The sequence below is a fragment of the Artibeus jamaicensis genome, unplaced genomic scaffold (assembly GCF_021234435.1).
Source record: "Artibeus jamaicensis isolate MK-2021 breed Jamaican fruit bat unplaced genomic scaffold, CSHL_Jam_final contig_3126, whole genome shotgun sequence".
In the NCBI taxonomy this organism is placed as follows: Eukaryota; Metazoa; Chordata; class Mammalia; order Chiroptera; family Phyllostomidae; genus Artibeus; species Artibeus jamaicensis.
Genome location: NW_026521723.1, coordinates 18,334,740 through 18,350,341, shown reverse-complemented (window position 1 = coordinate 18,350,341; position 15,602 = coordinate 18,334,740). Strand labels below are relative to the sequence as shown.

Sequence of the window (15,602 nt, the reverse complement as noted above, 5' to 3'; positions counted from 1 at the left end):
CGTCTTTCAATTGGTGAGTTTAATTCATTTATATTTAAAGTAATCACCAATAAGGAAGATCTCCTGACATTTTTCTGTTTTTCTAGAAGTGTATCTTTTGTTGTTCCTGAGTTACTCCAATTTCACGTTCTTTTTTATTTATTTTTCACTTGTGTTCCTTTATTTCTTCCACATTTCCTTTTCTGTACATTTTTAGTTATTTTCCTAATGGTTACTTTGGTGATTATAATGTACATCCTAAGTTTATAACATTATATTTTGAACTTATACAAATTTAGCTTCAATAGTTACAAAATTCTGCTCCTATACAGCTCCATTACCTTCCCTTATGCTGTTATCTTATTATCATTTTACACTGCATGCCAATTAAAAAGGAATTATAACATTATTGTTTATTAATTGTCTCTTAAAACATGTTGGGAAAATAAAACAGGAGTAAAAAACCAAAAATACAATACTAAAACCCCAAAATATAATACTGGCTTTTATGTCTGCCTATGTAGTCACCTTCACCATCATGCTTTACTTCACTATATTGCTTAAAGTTACTGCTTAGTGTCCTTTCATTTCAACCTGCAGGACCTCCTTTAATATTTCTTGTAGGAAGGGTCTAAGAGTGATAGACTCTCTCTGCTTTGTTTATCTGAGAATGTCTTAAATTTAATTTTTGAAAGAAAATTTTGCCAGATATACAATTTTTTCTTTAAAATTTTATTTCATATTAGTTTCAGGTTTAGATATGACTTCTTTGTTGACAATTTTAATGTTCTTTTGGCACTTTAAATATGTCACCCCACTGTCTTGTGTCCTCTCTGGTTTCTAATGTGATATTGGCTATTAATATGATTGAGTATCCCTTGTACATGATGAGTCATTTCCCTCATGGTGCTTTAAAAATCTTCTTTGTAAAGTGTACTGTATCCCAGTGTGAGTCTTTACAAGTTTTTCATATGTGGAATTCATCAAATTTCTTGAATGTGTAGATTCAAATCTTTCTTCAAGTATGGAAGTTTTCAGCCACCATTTCTTCAAATATTCTTTCTTTCCCTTTGGTTTTTCTCTTCTCCTTCTGGTACTCCTATGATATGTTAGTATACTTGCTGGTGTTTCACAAGTCTCTTAGCTTCTGTTCATTTACTTTTTTGGTTCTCTGAGTCAATAATTTCAATCGTACTATTTTCAGGTAGGCCAATATCTTCTGCCTGATCACAGCTGCTGTTGAATCTACACTGCATTTTTCATTTTAGCTACTTGTAATTTTTAGTTCCAAGTTTTCTATTTGGTTTCTTTCTATAATTTCTACATCTTTATTAGTAGACTATTTATTCATCCATTGACTTTTATCCAAGATTCTTCCTTTTTTTTATTTGTGCTTGTTTTTACTTCACAATTTAATTTTTTAAAAAAATTATTTTTCATCACTCTGAGTATCCTAAAAAATCTTATTTTTGAAGTTTTTGCATTCTTTTAATAAAATTATTTTGATTTGGAATGAATTGTAGTAGTTAATTTTTTGTTTTCTTAGCATTAGATTTCTTTATGCAGTCTGGAATTTTTTTTCTAGCTTCCCTTTTTTGTTCTCTACTCTGGGTAAATAGTTTTGTAGTTGCTAACTATTTTATAGATCCCTAGTCTATAATATTCAGTGATCTTGATTCATGATTTTATTGGGGGGTATAAAAAAAAATCTAACTACTGATTTTGTAAGTCAGAAACCAGGCCCACAAGCTGTTTGGGGTTTTTAAATCTCTTTCTACTTTTTATTAATTTCTTAGTCATGAATTTGTGATTAAAGAATGTGACTTGTAATATTTTACTTTGAAATATTAAGATTTCCTTTGTGCATTTGACATATGTTTAAATTTTGTAAATTTTAATGATTACTTGTAAATAATTTTTATGATTACTTATAAAAATTACTTGTATATTTTCAACATACAAAGTCAAGATTTACTGAATAAATCTTCTATGTAAATTATATTTGTTTGCTCCTCTGTGCTCTTTTTTATTTTTTGTCTTAAGTTGTCTTTAAGTTATGTCAAAATCTCTTATTATTGCATTTGTTTATTTCTTCTTGTTTCTTATATTTCTATAGTCATGACACGTAATCGTTACTCTTGTATTATCTGGTTTATAAAAATTTGTAATAAAACAGTGTCATTGTGGATAGCACATTTCATCACTGTAAATATAAGCACTTTTCTAATTTAATATATTCTGCTTTGAAATCAACTTCGATATTAACATCATAACTCCTGTTTTAGTTTTTCTAGTAGTTGCCTAATATGTTCTACTAACTTTTTTGAATTGCTGCCTTATATGTTTCTGTTGTTGAATTTTTTTGTGATCCATGCCAAAAGCCTTTTTCTTACAAAAAGTAAATTATTTTAGTTATAGCTATCAACATGAGAGGCATTTCATCTTAGTTCTGTTATTTTAAAAATCACATTTAGTATTTTTACTTAAGTTTCTGGGAGACAATTTTCATCCTATCCTGCCACCGTTAAATTAATGTGGCATTTTTCTGTAACATAGTGCTTAAAGAGTTTTTCTCAAGAATGGAATGAGCCCTGACTGGTGTGGCTCAGTATGTTGGGCATCATTCTGCAAACCCAAAGGTCACAGGGTCAACTCCCAGTCAGGGCACACGCTTGTGTGGACTAAGTCCTGGGTTGGGGGTGTGTAACAGGCAACAGATCACTGTTTCTCTCATGTGCCAACATTTCTTTCTGTCTCTTTCTTCCTCCCTTCCCCTCTCTCTAAAAATAAATAAATAAAATCTTTAAAAAATGGAGTGAAGCAGCAAAACAAAAATTTAAGACTGCTGCTTTAAAAATCCAACTTTCCACAATTATTTTCAAACAAAACACACAAATGGTATTTGCATGATATCATTTTAAGTATTTCCTTATGGTTGACTTTCCTCACTATCATATAAATGACAGAGCTGCAATCAGTTGTACATGCTAGATCACAAAGGTTTACTCAGTTTCACATCATTTGAAGGCCATGGATACAGGACTCTAAGGAGTTTAAATCCCAAAATGTTATTGTTCCATTGGTTCCTGTACGGAAAAATGTCCAATAATATTTCTTACCCACCTCACCTATAGGTGCTTGAGTGATGCTATTGTGGTGCAGCATCTCTGAGACTGTATTGTGGTCCTCAATTGTGACTCTTGTCCATGTTGTGGAAGTGTCCCATAATTGACATGTGCTAGATATTATGTTTTGGAATGTCTATTTTGGAAACCTAGCTCAAGCAGCCATGGTTGTCTTAGTTAAAGAGCACTGTGCAGCAGTCATAGTTAGTAGTTAGAGCACTGTTCTCTGAGGCATATAATATATTCAGGAGTAGCAGACATTCTGTTTTCAGACTGAAACCTGAACACTATTTAAGATATCAGCAATGGACATGAAGCTGTCATGGCTGACTCAGGCCAGAGAACTTCCACTGGCAGAGAAATTGAACATCGGATCTATTCTCCAATGCCAACAAACTGACATGAGCTAACCAAAATGCATTCCACTGTCCTATGTCATAGTGGTTGGCTATTCATTCACTTATTTCATGTATGCAGAAGCACTCTTCATTTGTAATAATACCATCTTATTTCCAGCACAAATTGTTGCAATGACAATCGAAAGTAAAAACTTGAATTTGCTTTTTAATGTGTTTGCTTACCCACTTGTCATTTTCATACTCAGGTTAACAAACATAAATGAATTGTGCTTAACAATCCATGGCAAATTTGTTCTCTACAAGGGATGACTTCACAAAACTGGCTGCATAATTAATTCTCAAGATCTCCAGGTTTAGTGTCCACGTACCATCTATCTGACTACAGCAAAGGGCAATGTGATTGTGCATGAGAGACTGGTCAATAACTGTGATGTATCCATTAGCTCCTGGAGTTCATGAGGTTTCACACATTGGCTCCCATTCCTCTTACAGATGTGGAATTTGTGGCTAAGGGCAATCTGAGGATGATCTGTCTTCCAGGCAGGAAAAGTGACTGGCTCTGGTAAAAATTGTTACAGGGACAGTATTCTTGGTATTTTCCAAAGGTAGAAAGCTGGGGTCATGTCAGCCATGACAGGTGTGAAGCAGAGAATTTGAAGACTCAAGTTAACAAACTGGCTCTTTTCCATTATGCTCTTACTTATTTTTTAAATATATTTTCTTGATTATGCTAACCAAATTACAGTTGTCCCATTTTCCCCCTTCATTCCCCTCCACCCTGCACACCACCTTCTACCTTCATTCCCCCCTTTAATTCATGTCAATGGGTTATACATATAATTCTTTGGCTTCTACATTTCCAATATTATTCTTACCCTCCCCCTTTCTATTTTCTACCTACCATCTATGCTACTTATTCTCTGTACCTTTCCCCCCCTCTCTCCCCCTCCCACTTCCCTGTTGATAACCCTCCTTGTGATCTCCATTTCTGTGGTTCTGTTCCTGTTCTAGTTGTTTGCTTAGTTTGCTTTTGTTTTTGTTTTAGGTGTGGTTGTTAATAATTGTGAGTTTGCTGTCATTTTACTGTTCATTTTTTTACCTTCTTTTCCTTAGATAAATCCTTTTAACATTTCATATAATAAGGGCTTGGTGATGATGAACTCCTTGAACTTGACCTTATCTGAGAAGCACTTTATCTGCCCTTCCATTCTAAAGGAAAGCTTTGCTGGATAGAGCAATCTTGGATTTAGGTCCTTGTCTTTCATGACTTGGAATACTTCTTTCCAGCCCCTTCTTGCCTGTAAGATCTCTTTGGAGAAGTCAGCTGACAGTCTGATGTGAACTCCTTTGTAGGTGACTGTCCCCTTATCTCTTGCTGCTTTTAGGATTCTCTCCTTTTTAATCTTGGGTAATGTAATTATGATGTGCCTTGGTGTGTTTCTCCTTGGGTCCAAATTCTTTGGGACTCTCTGAGCTTCCTGGAAGTCTATTTCCTTTGCCAGATTGAGGAAGTTCTCATTTACTATTTGTTTAAATAAGATTTCCACTTGTTGCTCTTCCTCTTCCCCTTCTGGTACTCCCTATAATTCAGATGTTGGAATGTTTACAGATGTTCTGGAAGTTCCTAAGCCTCTCCTCATGTTTTTGAATTCTTATTTCTTCATTCTTTTCTGGTTTCTTTCTTTCTCCTGGTCCACACTGTTGATTTAAGTCCCAGTTTCCTTCTCATCATTATTGGTTCCCTGTACATTTTCCTTCATTTTACTCAGCATAGCCTTCATTTTTTCATCTAATTTGTGACCAAATTCAACTAATTTTGTGAGCATCCTGATTACCAGTGTTTTGAACTGTGCATCTTATAGGTTGGCTATCTTCATAGCTTAGTTGTATTTTTTCTGGGACTTTGATCCACTCTTTTTTAGGGGGCCATTTTTTTTTTTTGACGTGCCTGTTATGTAGTGAGGGGTGGAGCCTTAGGTGCTCACCAGTGCAGGGCAACCCATGTTGCTGGGTTGCGACACTGTATGTGGGGAAGGGGTTCAAGGGGGAACAGTGCTACTTGCTCTGCTCTCTGCCCTATTTCAGTCACTGCCCTCACTACCCACAAGCAAATTGGGCCCTTCTGGTGCTGATTCCTGTGTGGACTGGTCTGTGTATATTCTAGGACTCTGTGGGTCTCTCCAACAAACTCTCCTATGAGGCTTTGTGGAAATTTCTCCCACTACCTCAACCCCCAGAGGTGTTCGCAATCAGTGGCTTGAGGTTTTATTTCCCCATTCTGAGGCCTTGGGTTGTGAAGACCGTCCTGCTCTCCAGTTGTTCCTCCCAGCTTATCTGCATGTGAATGTTGGACTGCCCAATCCACAATCTGCCTTGCCAGGTCTGTCTGCTACAACCTTGCATGCCTGCTCCACAAATCTGCTGCCTCACTGGGTCTGCCAGCAGCTGTCTTGCCTGACCGTCCTCTTGCTGCGAGTCCTCTCCACCTGGCTGCCTGTTTCAAACTGGTCTGGATAATGTCTCTTCTTTAACTCCTTGGTTGTCAGACTTCCACACAGTTCAGTTTTTTGTCAGTTCCAATTGTTTTCTGTTTCCAAATTGTTGCTGTCCTTCTTTTGGTTGTGCGAGTGGGCACAGTGTGTCTACCTATACCTCTATCTTGGCCTCGTTTCTGTTGTTTAAATGCTTTCACTTATTTTTTAAATTGTTTAATTATATTTTATTGATCATGCAATTACAGTTGTCCCAAATTTCCCCCCTTTGTCCCCGCTCTGCCCCCTTCCACCCAGCACCCCACCCCAGGCAATCCCTTCACCATTGTTTATCCATCTTGTTTGGGACCCTCTGTGCTGCCTGAACTTGAATAGCTATTTCTTTCACCAAATTAGGGAAGTTTTTTTTCATTATTTTGTCAAATAGATGTCCAATTTCTTTCTCTTTCTCTTCTCCTGCTGATACTCCTAATGATGTGAATGTTGGGATGCTTGAGGTTGTCCCAGAAGCTTCTTACACTATCCTAATTTTTTTGGATTCCTTTTCCTTGTACTGATTGCTTTTTGCTTCCTTATGTTCCAAGTCATTGATTGATTCTCAGTTTCATCCACTCTACTGTTGTTTACCTGTAAATTGTTCTTCATTTCAATTAGTGTATCCTTTGTTTCTGACTGGATCTTTTTTATGCTGTTGACATCCTTATAATCAGTGTTTTGAACTCTGCCATCTGTTAAACTGCTTATCTCCATTTTGTTGAGCTCTTTTTCTGGAGTTTTGATCTGTTCTTTCATTTGGGCCATGTTTCTTTGTCTACTTTTTTTTAAAAAAAGATTTTATTTATTTATTTATTTATTTATTTATTTATAAACAGAGTAGAAGGTAGGGAGAAAGAAAGTGCTGTTTTGCTCTTAATTCAGTATCAGTTAACCACCAAATCAGCTACAGAATCATTCAATTTTTTTTGTTGTTAATCTTTTACCTCCTTCCTACTTCCATCTTTCAATTTGAAAATTATACTATTATTTCTATATTGTTATGAATTTTAAGTTTACATTCTATTTTATAATCATTTTGCTTCTGCTGTTTAACATTAATTCTACAATTACATAAATTAAGTACTCACTACTTGTCCTTTGACCATGGCTTCTCCATGCATCTTTTTATTAGCTGGGTATCAACCTATAGTTAATTTTTTTCAGACCTCATGGGTATATGTGTTTCATTTGTAGTATTCTATGATGCATATATAATAATAATTCCACAATGTTATCTGACAGCAAGGTTTGAATTTTATAAAATTAATTCATTTTTTAGGTTTTTAATTAAAAACCTAGTTTATAAGGAAAGAGAAGTGTCTATTTTTTGTTAAAAATGAAATGATAGTTTTTCATTAAATGTAAAAATGTTACTTATAAAGCAATTTCTCATGAATATGGCAATTACTTTATAACATGCTATTTAAGGGTTCTAACCACATAAGTGACCAATGTATAAGGTTTTCACTGTTGTTATTAAAAATTTATTGTTACTGTTACACTAGTTCTGATATCATAAAATGCTAACTACTTAACAGTTCTAACTGCATGTGACCATTGTATGTGACTGTTATTACTATTATTTTATTTTTACTGTGATACTATTCCTGTTAAGGACTATTGTAACAAAAAAGTTATATTAGTATCAATATTTGTTTTTAGTGAACAGCTCATATACACAGCCACTAATACCTTTAGATAGGTGAATGTTATTTATTAATTTGGGCTTGAGATTGCCACCTACACTGCAGACCTTCATTTTTAACTGTTCAATGAATGTTTATCATGGATGTCCCTATAGCAATTATGACTTTTTGTCCTTTCCTCTCAAATCAGGTGTTCTCCATGAGAGTTATTCTTAACATTCTGTAGTGATCCTTGACTCTTCCCATGCCCTCTTCCCTTAGTGTTCCCAGTTCTGCATCAGTAAATTCCTTTTCTGCTGTTCATTTTCACTGTTATCCTAGCTCAAGCCCTCATTTGGCCTACTGTAATAGCTTATTAAACATCTTCCTTTTTTGTCTTCTTTGTTAATGGATTATACACTATTGTATGTCTTCCTAAAGCATGTTACAAGCACCCAAGGTATATTTTACACCAAGGTTTTACACTGGAAGAATTTTCATATATACAGACATTATCCTCCTTCAGAAGTCTTATAATTTTTTTTCTGGAAACTGTGGGAAACCAGTTTTAAAAATAAAATTATATTGACTACATAGTTAGAAATAGAGATTTAATAAAATTTTACTATGACTCCTTTTAAGTGCAAACTATTCTTTAGTAAAGTAATGAACATATGACTATTTCATCTTTTATGTATACCTGAGTTTTCATAATTCATCTTTGCTTAAAGTATGTATGAAAATAGTGAGAATGAAGCAATTGGGAGATAATTGGAGTCGTGGTGAAACTCACATTGGTAGATATTGTTTATTATACGTTTACTAATAATGACCATGTGTAACTAACCTCAAGATTAGAATTATAACTAAAATTTCTTTGCTACTTCTAAAAATATAAAAGTGGACTGGAAATTTTCTTTCTTTTCCATATTTCCTTTTCAAAATTCTAGAACAAAATATTATGCTTGTGGAAATTATGTGAATATCTGAAGGCATGGTTTTCTAGAGAAAAGTGTTATTAGTCTCCATTTGACATTTGTTACAATACATGCTACACAAAATGGTAGGTAGTTATAAGATTATAAAGTTTGCAATGATATGTACTTGATTTAAATTCAGTTTTGCTACTAGTTGTATGACTAGTGGCAAATTTAAGTTTTTCATAGTAACTTATTCATTAGTAAAGTGAGAACTGGATCACCTACTTTATCTCAGATAATATGTACATATCAGAAAGCATAGTGTCTGACACATAGTAGGAGGTCAATAAATTGAACTATAATGTTGATTCTTCCTTTGACATCAGTTACACTAGTAAAATACTAATTTACTTAATAATTTATTTATTGAACTAATAATATTATTGAGCTAATGATAATTAGCTTACTGCATCAGAGCTTTACATTGTAAAAAACTAAACAATACATTAAGAATTTAACATCTGTGAGGATTAAATTTGCTCTAAGGTCTGTAAAAATAGTATAATTACCTAATTTAATTGAATTCATATAAAATTTTTATATAATTATATTTTTAAAGTATATTTTATTGATTATGCTATTATAGTTGTCCCATTTTTCCTCCCCTTTATTCCCCTCCACCCTGCCTCCAATCAACATTCTTCCACCTTAGTTCATGTCCATGGGTTGTACATATAAGTTCTTTGGCTTCTCCATTTCCTATACTATTCTTAACCTCCCCCTGTCTATTTTGTACATACCATTTATGCTACTTATTCCCTGTACCTTTTCCTCCATTCTCCCCTCTCCCCCTCACTGCTGATAACTCTCCATGTGATCTCCATTTCTGTGCTTCTGTTCCTATTCTAGTTGTTTGCTTTGTTTTTGTTTTTGTTTTAGATTCTGTTGTTGATAGTTGTCAGTTATTGTCATTTTAGTGTTCATAGTTTTGATCTTCTTTTTCTTAGATAAGTCCCTTTAACATTTCATATAATAAGAGCTTGGCAATGATGAACTCCTTTAACTTGAACTTATCTGGGAAGTCCTTTATCTGCCTTTCCATTCTAAATGATACCTTTGCTGGGTAGAGTAATCTTGGATGTAGGGCCTTGCCTTTCATGCACTTTGAACACTTCTTTCCAGCCCCTTCTTGCCTGCAAGGTTTCTTTTGAGAAATCAGCTGATAGTCTTTTGGGAACTCCTTTGTAGGTAACTGTTTCCTTCTCTCTTGCTGCTTTTAAGATTCTCTCTTTATCTCTAATCTTGGGTAATGTAATGATGATGTGCCTTGGTGTGTACTTTCTTGGGTCCAACTTCTTTGGGACTCTCTGAGCTTCCGGGACTTCCTGGAAATCTATTTCCTTCACCAGATCGGGGAAGTTTTTCTTCATTATTTTTTCAAGTAAGTTTTCAATTTCTTGTTGTTCCTGTTCTCCTCTGGCACTTCTATGATTCAGATGTTGGAATGTTTAAAATTGTCCCGGAGGTTCCCTAAGCCTCTCCTCATTTTTTTGAATTATTGTTTCTTCATTGTGTTCTGGTTGAATGTTTATTTCTTCCTTCTGCTCTAAATCATTGATTTGAGTCCCAGTTTCTTTCCCTTCACTGTTGGTTCCCTGTATATTTTTCATTATTTCACTTTGCATGGCCTTCACTTTTTTCTCTCTTTTGTGACATTACTCAACCATTTCTGTGAGCAACCTGATTACCAGTGTTTTGATCTCTGCATTGGATAGTTTGGCTATCTCTTTGTCACATAGCTGTTTTTCTGGAATTTTGATAGGTTCTTTCATTTGGGCATGTTTCTTTGTCTTGGTACAACTTGTAAGGGGCAGAGCCTTAGGTGTTTGCAAGGGTGGGGAAACCCACTTTGCTGCTTTGTGGTGCTGTATGTACAGGAGGGGTCATAGAGGGAATAATGCCTCATGCTTGGCTCCTACCCCACTTTCAGTCACTTCCCTCACTACCTACAAGCAAATTGGGCCCTCCTGGTGCCAATTACCTGCTGGGTGGGCTTGTGTACATTCTAGGATCCTGTGGGTCTCTTTAGTGAACTTTCCTGGGAGCCTGGGAGTTTCTGCTACTGCTGCAACTCCCACAGATATTTATAGTCAGAGGTTTTGAAGCTTTCTTTTCCTGTGCTGGAGCCCTGGGCTGTGTGGTCTGTCTCACTCCCAAGTTGTTCTTCTGGGTTTCTCCATACACAAATGTGGGACTGCCAGCTGCCACCTCACCTGCCCAGTTGTCCAGTGCCGCCTTGCCATGTGTCCACTCCTCTCTGGCTGCCTGTCTCTGCCCCTCTTATCAGTCTGAATAAATGTTTCTTCTTTAACTCCTTGGTTGTTGGACTTCCATACAGTTCAGTTTTCTGGCAGTTCTGGTTGTTTTTTGTTTTTAAATTTGTAGTTGTCCTTCTTTCGGTTGTGAGAGGAGGCAAAGTGTATCTACCTATGCCTTCATCTTGCATGGAGGTCTATATGTAATTCAATTTTAAATTTAATGAAGTATTTATCTAACAGTTATTTAAAACAATGAGATGAAGTATGTGATTGCTCCACAAATTTTGGGTACCATGTTCAAAGTTCAGATCTTAAATCTACCATTTGTTAATAGCATATGTATAACAGCTTTGTAAATTCTTAAGGATAATGAAAAGACCAATTATTTTATTTTTGTTATTTTTAACCATGACATTAGTAGGATTTAATACTATGGCTCTGAATGAGAATAAAGGAGATTGGAGAAAAAGTAATTCAATTAAATTTTGAAAAAGAAAGACCCTGTTGGAATAAGCAGGTAAAAGTTCTGAAACAAAATTACATGAAGGCCTCTTTAATGAAGGCTTATTTGCTTCAGCATTAGAATTATGAATAAGGCTGTGACCACCACAAAGAATAAACTAAAAGTGAATCAAATTTTCTATAACTTCCCTAGAATTAAAAAAATGACCAAAACTCCATTCCTTTATATGTCAGACTTTTTAAAAGTAGCATTACTTCTAAATGTTACTAATATAAAAATAAGAAAAATAATTCCAGAAAAAAAAATGATGCCCATTTATAAGAAGACAGTAACAAGGACCCATATGTGTGACTATTTAATGTTTAAAAACATTTTCATGATAAAAAGAAAACAAAAAATTATATACCTTGGTGTGTAATGATTTATAAAACATAATTCTGTAACATGATTATTAAACACAATGTTGAATGCTGCCAACAGAACTGTATGGTGATTTTTAAAAAGCCTTTTGGAAAGACATCAAACATTGCCATCTAGAAAACTTGTGTTGTTCATGGACTGGTTAGTAAAAATGTTTAGCCAAATGAATGTACGAAAACTTAAAATTGTTGGCTTTTGCCTACCGTACCAAGATCAGCCTTAAGATCTGTTGGCAGACTTAACTTTCTTGATCCTTTAACTGAAACAACAGAAAAAGGAAAAAGGCAGTTGTTAATTATATAAAATTAAAGAGGAATGTGGGGAAACAGTATGTCTTACAGTATAATTATTAAAATCCTGATAAACATTATATTGAGTGAGCATGTATGGAGCAGAAATATTGTTCAATGTCAGTTTATTGCCACTGAGTAGTAATTATTTAATATGCAAACAGAAACATGAGAAAAGTAATTGTTCTTACAGTAAATATTTTAAGTGTTTCTTTGCATGTTTTTTTTCATATGTAGTATGGAGTTATTTCTTTTTTCTTTCTTTTTTTACTGATTTTAGACAGAGGGAGAGAGAGAGAGAGACAGATAGACAGACAGACAGACAGACATAGATTTGTTGTTCCACTTATTTATGCATTCATTGGTTGATTCTTGTTTGTGCCCTGACTGGGAATTGAACCGTAACTAGTGTATCAGAATGACACTCTAACCAGCTGATCTCTAATAGGTAAAGAAGCATTGCAATAAATGTATTATGTTATATCATAAATAATGATAAGGGTAAAAACGGATAAACTTCGTCAATAATTTTTTAAATAGAATATTCTATTACAGATTGATATGAAGTAGTCAAGGAAACTTTACTATGCCTATGGCAGGTGAAATGACTTCTCTATTGAACACTATAATGTTAAATTCAGTAGATAAAATCTTGAAAATACAAAATTTGAAAATAATTACATTATAGAAATCAAGCTACCAGAAAGTGTTTGCGTAAACCAAGAAAACTCTGGCAATTTACTGAAAACATTACTCATTATTTATATGTTAATAAAAGTTGGGCATCCCATAAAAATATTTAACTGGAATGAATGTTATCATATAGAGCAATGCATTAGGGAAAATCAGTTAGGGGGGATATTTAAAAAATTGATCCATAATTCAGATGAACTAAGGAAGTGAGACACTTACTATTTAAAACAACTTTTTTCGTTTTTAGAGAGAGAGATCGACTTGTTGTTCTATTCATTGGTTGATTCTTGTATGTGCTCTGACTAGGAATTGAACCTGCAACCTTGGCATATCAGGGCAATGCTCTAACCAACTGAACTACTCAGCCAAGACATTTCACTTAATTTTTAAAATATGAAGTAATTCTTTATAATTTAAAGATATGTTTTATAATTTCTTTTGTTTCTACTTTGTTTTTAAATAGGGTGCTTCAACATATCTATATAGTATTAATTATTTAAAAAATGGATTACAAAGATGCTCTTAAAAAGAGGGCTAACAGTCCCTTCCCATTGGTCAATAAGCCCAGATGCATACAGCAGGACAGTGACCATACTCCCCACTATTTAAATGGAAAACTCACCTCCTGTACTCCTCCTTACACTGGCTCTCAAATCTGCTCCACTTGTGGAGATTCCTCTCTCTACTTTGCCACTTACCTTTTTGGCTTCCTATATACTACTTCCTACCTGAAAACAAACCCATCCTCAGTTGTGTAACAGGGAGAGAAAGGGAATAATTAGATGGTGGGATTGTCACGGGAGAAACTCCCAGAAATTTGGTTCTTTTCACCAATGCAGTAAAGAGTTACAGGTCAGAGAGCCTATTAACATGAAAGTAAAGTTTATTAATTCTAAGTTATAATAGGAAAGCAAAAGCAGAGGCCAGGTGGCTAGAAGATGGGTGGGACAAAAGGGAAAGTTTTTTGTTCTGAGGATTTATATAGTTGGCGGGTGGGGGTGAAGAAGTTACATATTGATTGATGGGTAAATGTGGTTCCAGCTTCCTCTGGGAGATGTAACTACCCAAACACAGGTATTGGTGGAGATCTGTTAACCTCAATCCTTATTTTAGGGGGCACTGTAGTCCCCCTCTACTTCTCCCTTCCAGGCCTTGGGATGAATACATAATCTCAAGGTTCTCCTTTTCCCAGCTATTGGAGATGATACACACAGACTTTCAAGAGCTTTCCCACCTCCTACACTATCTTGGTGTTCCGAGTGCCTGGCAACCTTATTGAACCATGACAACTGGGTCATGGTAATCTTTTGCTTTTAGCCTCCTGTATTAACTTCTAGTTAGATTACAATGGCAAGGGCCTGGTCTTTATTTCCCCTCAGGCCACTCATTCTACCATAACAGGATTAATTAGGGAACTTCTTTAATAACAATGTTAATAAAGAACTTCTGTTATTTATGAATAGAATGACCCTCCTCTTTCCTTGTTCAACTAGTAAACTACTCATCCTTTAAGACAGCTAAAAAAAAATCACTTCATCTCTGATGGCAGCCTCAAACTTAAGGCTTATCTGGTGCTATTATCTCAATGTTCATAGCACCTGTGCACATATCTGTTATACTTAACACATATTATTATACTTGTTTTTTTTCACTCTGTCCACTATCCTTTAACATCCTGAAACTTAGAGTTCTCCAAAGATAGGGATTGTATTCTCAATACCTAACAAAGTATTGGCGTAGAGTAGGTATATAATAAATAGTTCTTCAATGAATGTTGGGGAAAAAACAGTAAAGCCAGAAGGCAGGGGTGAAAGGTTATTCTGAAGAGGTCTAAGCAAACTGAGACAGTGTGTTCAAGTGATAGAGTAATATGTTACACATTAATGTTTGAGAAATTTGGGTTGGAAAATGTATGGGACAAAAGGGAGTAAGAAGCAAGTAGTCTTAGAAATGTATAGAATTAAAACAATACATATTAACATTTGCAATATATCTCTGTGAGTGCAGCTCTGAATTTCTTCTTTTTACTGTTATCTAAGCTAAAGCATACGCAGCGCTATCATTTCATATTCTCAGCCAAAGGGGAGAAAAAGGGAAATACAGACTTCTCTCTACTCACTGGCTTAGCACACTGGACAGAAAAGAAAGATGGAAATCTTGGCTCGAAGGAATTTTAGAGATCATCTAGTCAAATATCATTTCAATGCAAGTATTTTCCTACAACATTCTTGACACCCTGTTAAAATAGTTCCACAATAGAAAGAAACCTTCAAAGGTGTTCTTTAAAAAATCAATTTAGGGTTTGCTATAATTGCTACAGGATTTCTTTTCTCTTGAGCTCAAACTCCTTGACATTATCATTTACTAATTTGTCTCAGTTCTAACCTCTGGAGCAATAAGGAGTAACTGATTCTTGCTCTCACATGCCAGATCTTAAAGTACCTGAAGAGACTAAGGGGCACTTCCAGGTACTCTCAGTAGATCAGCAAAAATTTGTATTTAAAAAGTGTTGCAGATGATACTGATGTGAAGAGGCGAGCAGATCACATTTGGAGAAGTGTTTTATAGTTTTATGAACATGAAGCAACCTATGGGGTTTTTATTCAGGGCTGTTCCACCAAAGGTACTTCCTAAGATGCATCTCAAGTTTTCCATACAAGATGTGCCATTTTGTCCTTGTTGTTATATTAGCTATAAATGCAGATATAGATATCACTTTGCTGAGCATAAGATCATTATGATTAGTTAGATATACATTATTATCAGATACTGTTTTAATAACTAAGATTTTTTATCATATTTGTATTTGATCTTCCATTTTCTAATAAGAAATAGAAGGTTGGTAGTTACAATGATAGTAATGCCCCTATTAGAAGAGGCTA

At 34.8% G+C, this 15,602-nt stretch overlaps 1 protein-coding gene across 3 annotated transcripts in view; it reads right to left on the bottom strand.

Moving 5' to 3' along the window:
- The window catches only part of STXBP5L (syntaxin binding protein 5L), a 348,094-nt gene that overhangs the window by 46,986 nt on the left and 285,506 nt on the right, over positions 1-15,602 (bottom strand). For 2 of the 3 annotated variants that reach the window (XM_053663152.1, XM_053663153.1), the window contains exon 22: positions 11,946-11,996. The exons of the other annotated variant lie outside the window; for it this stretch is intronic. In XM_053663152.1, the coding sequence (XP_053519127.1) occupies positions 11,946-11,996 (51 nt within the window). The remainder of the gene's footprint in view (positions 1-11,945; positions 11,997-15,602) is intronic. 3 annotated transcript variants of the gene reach the window in all.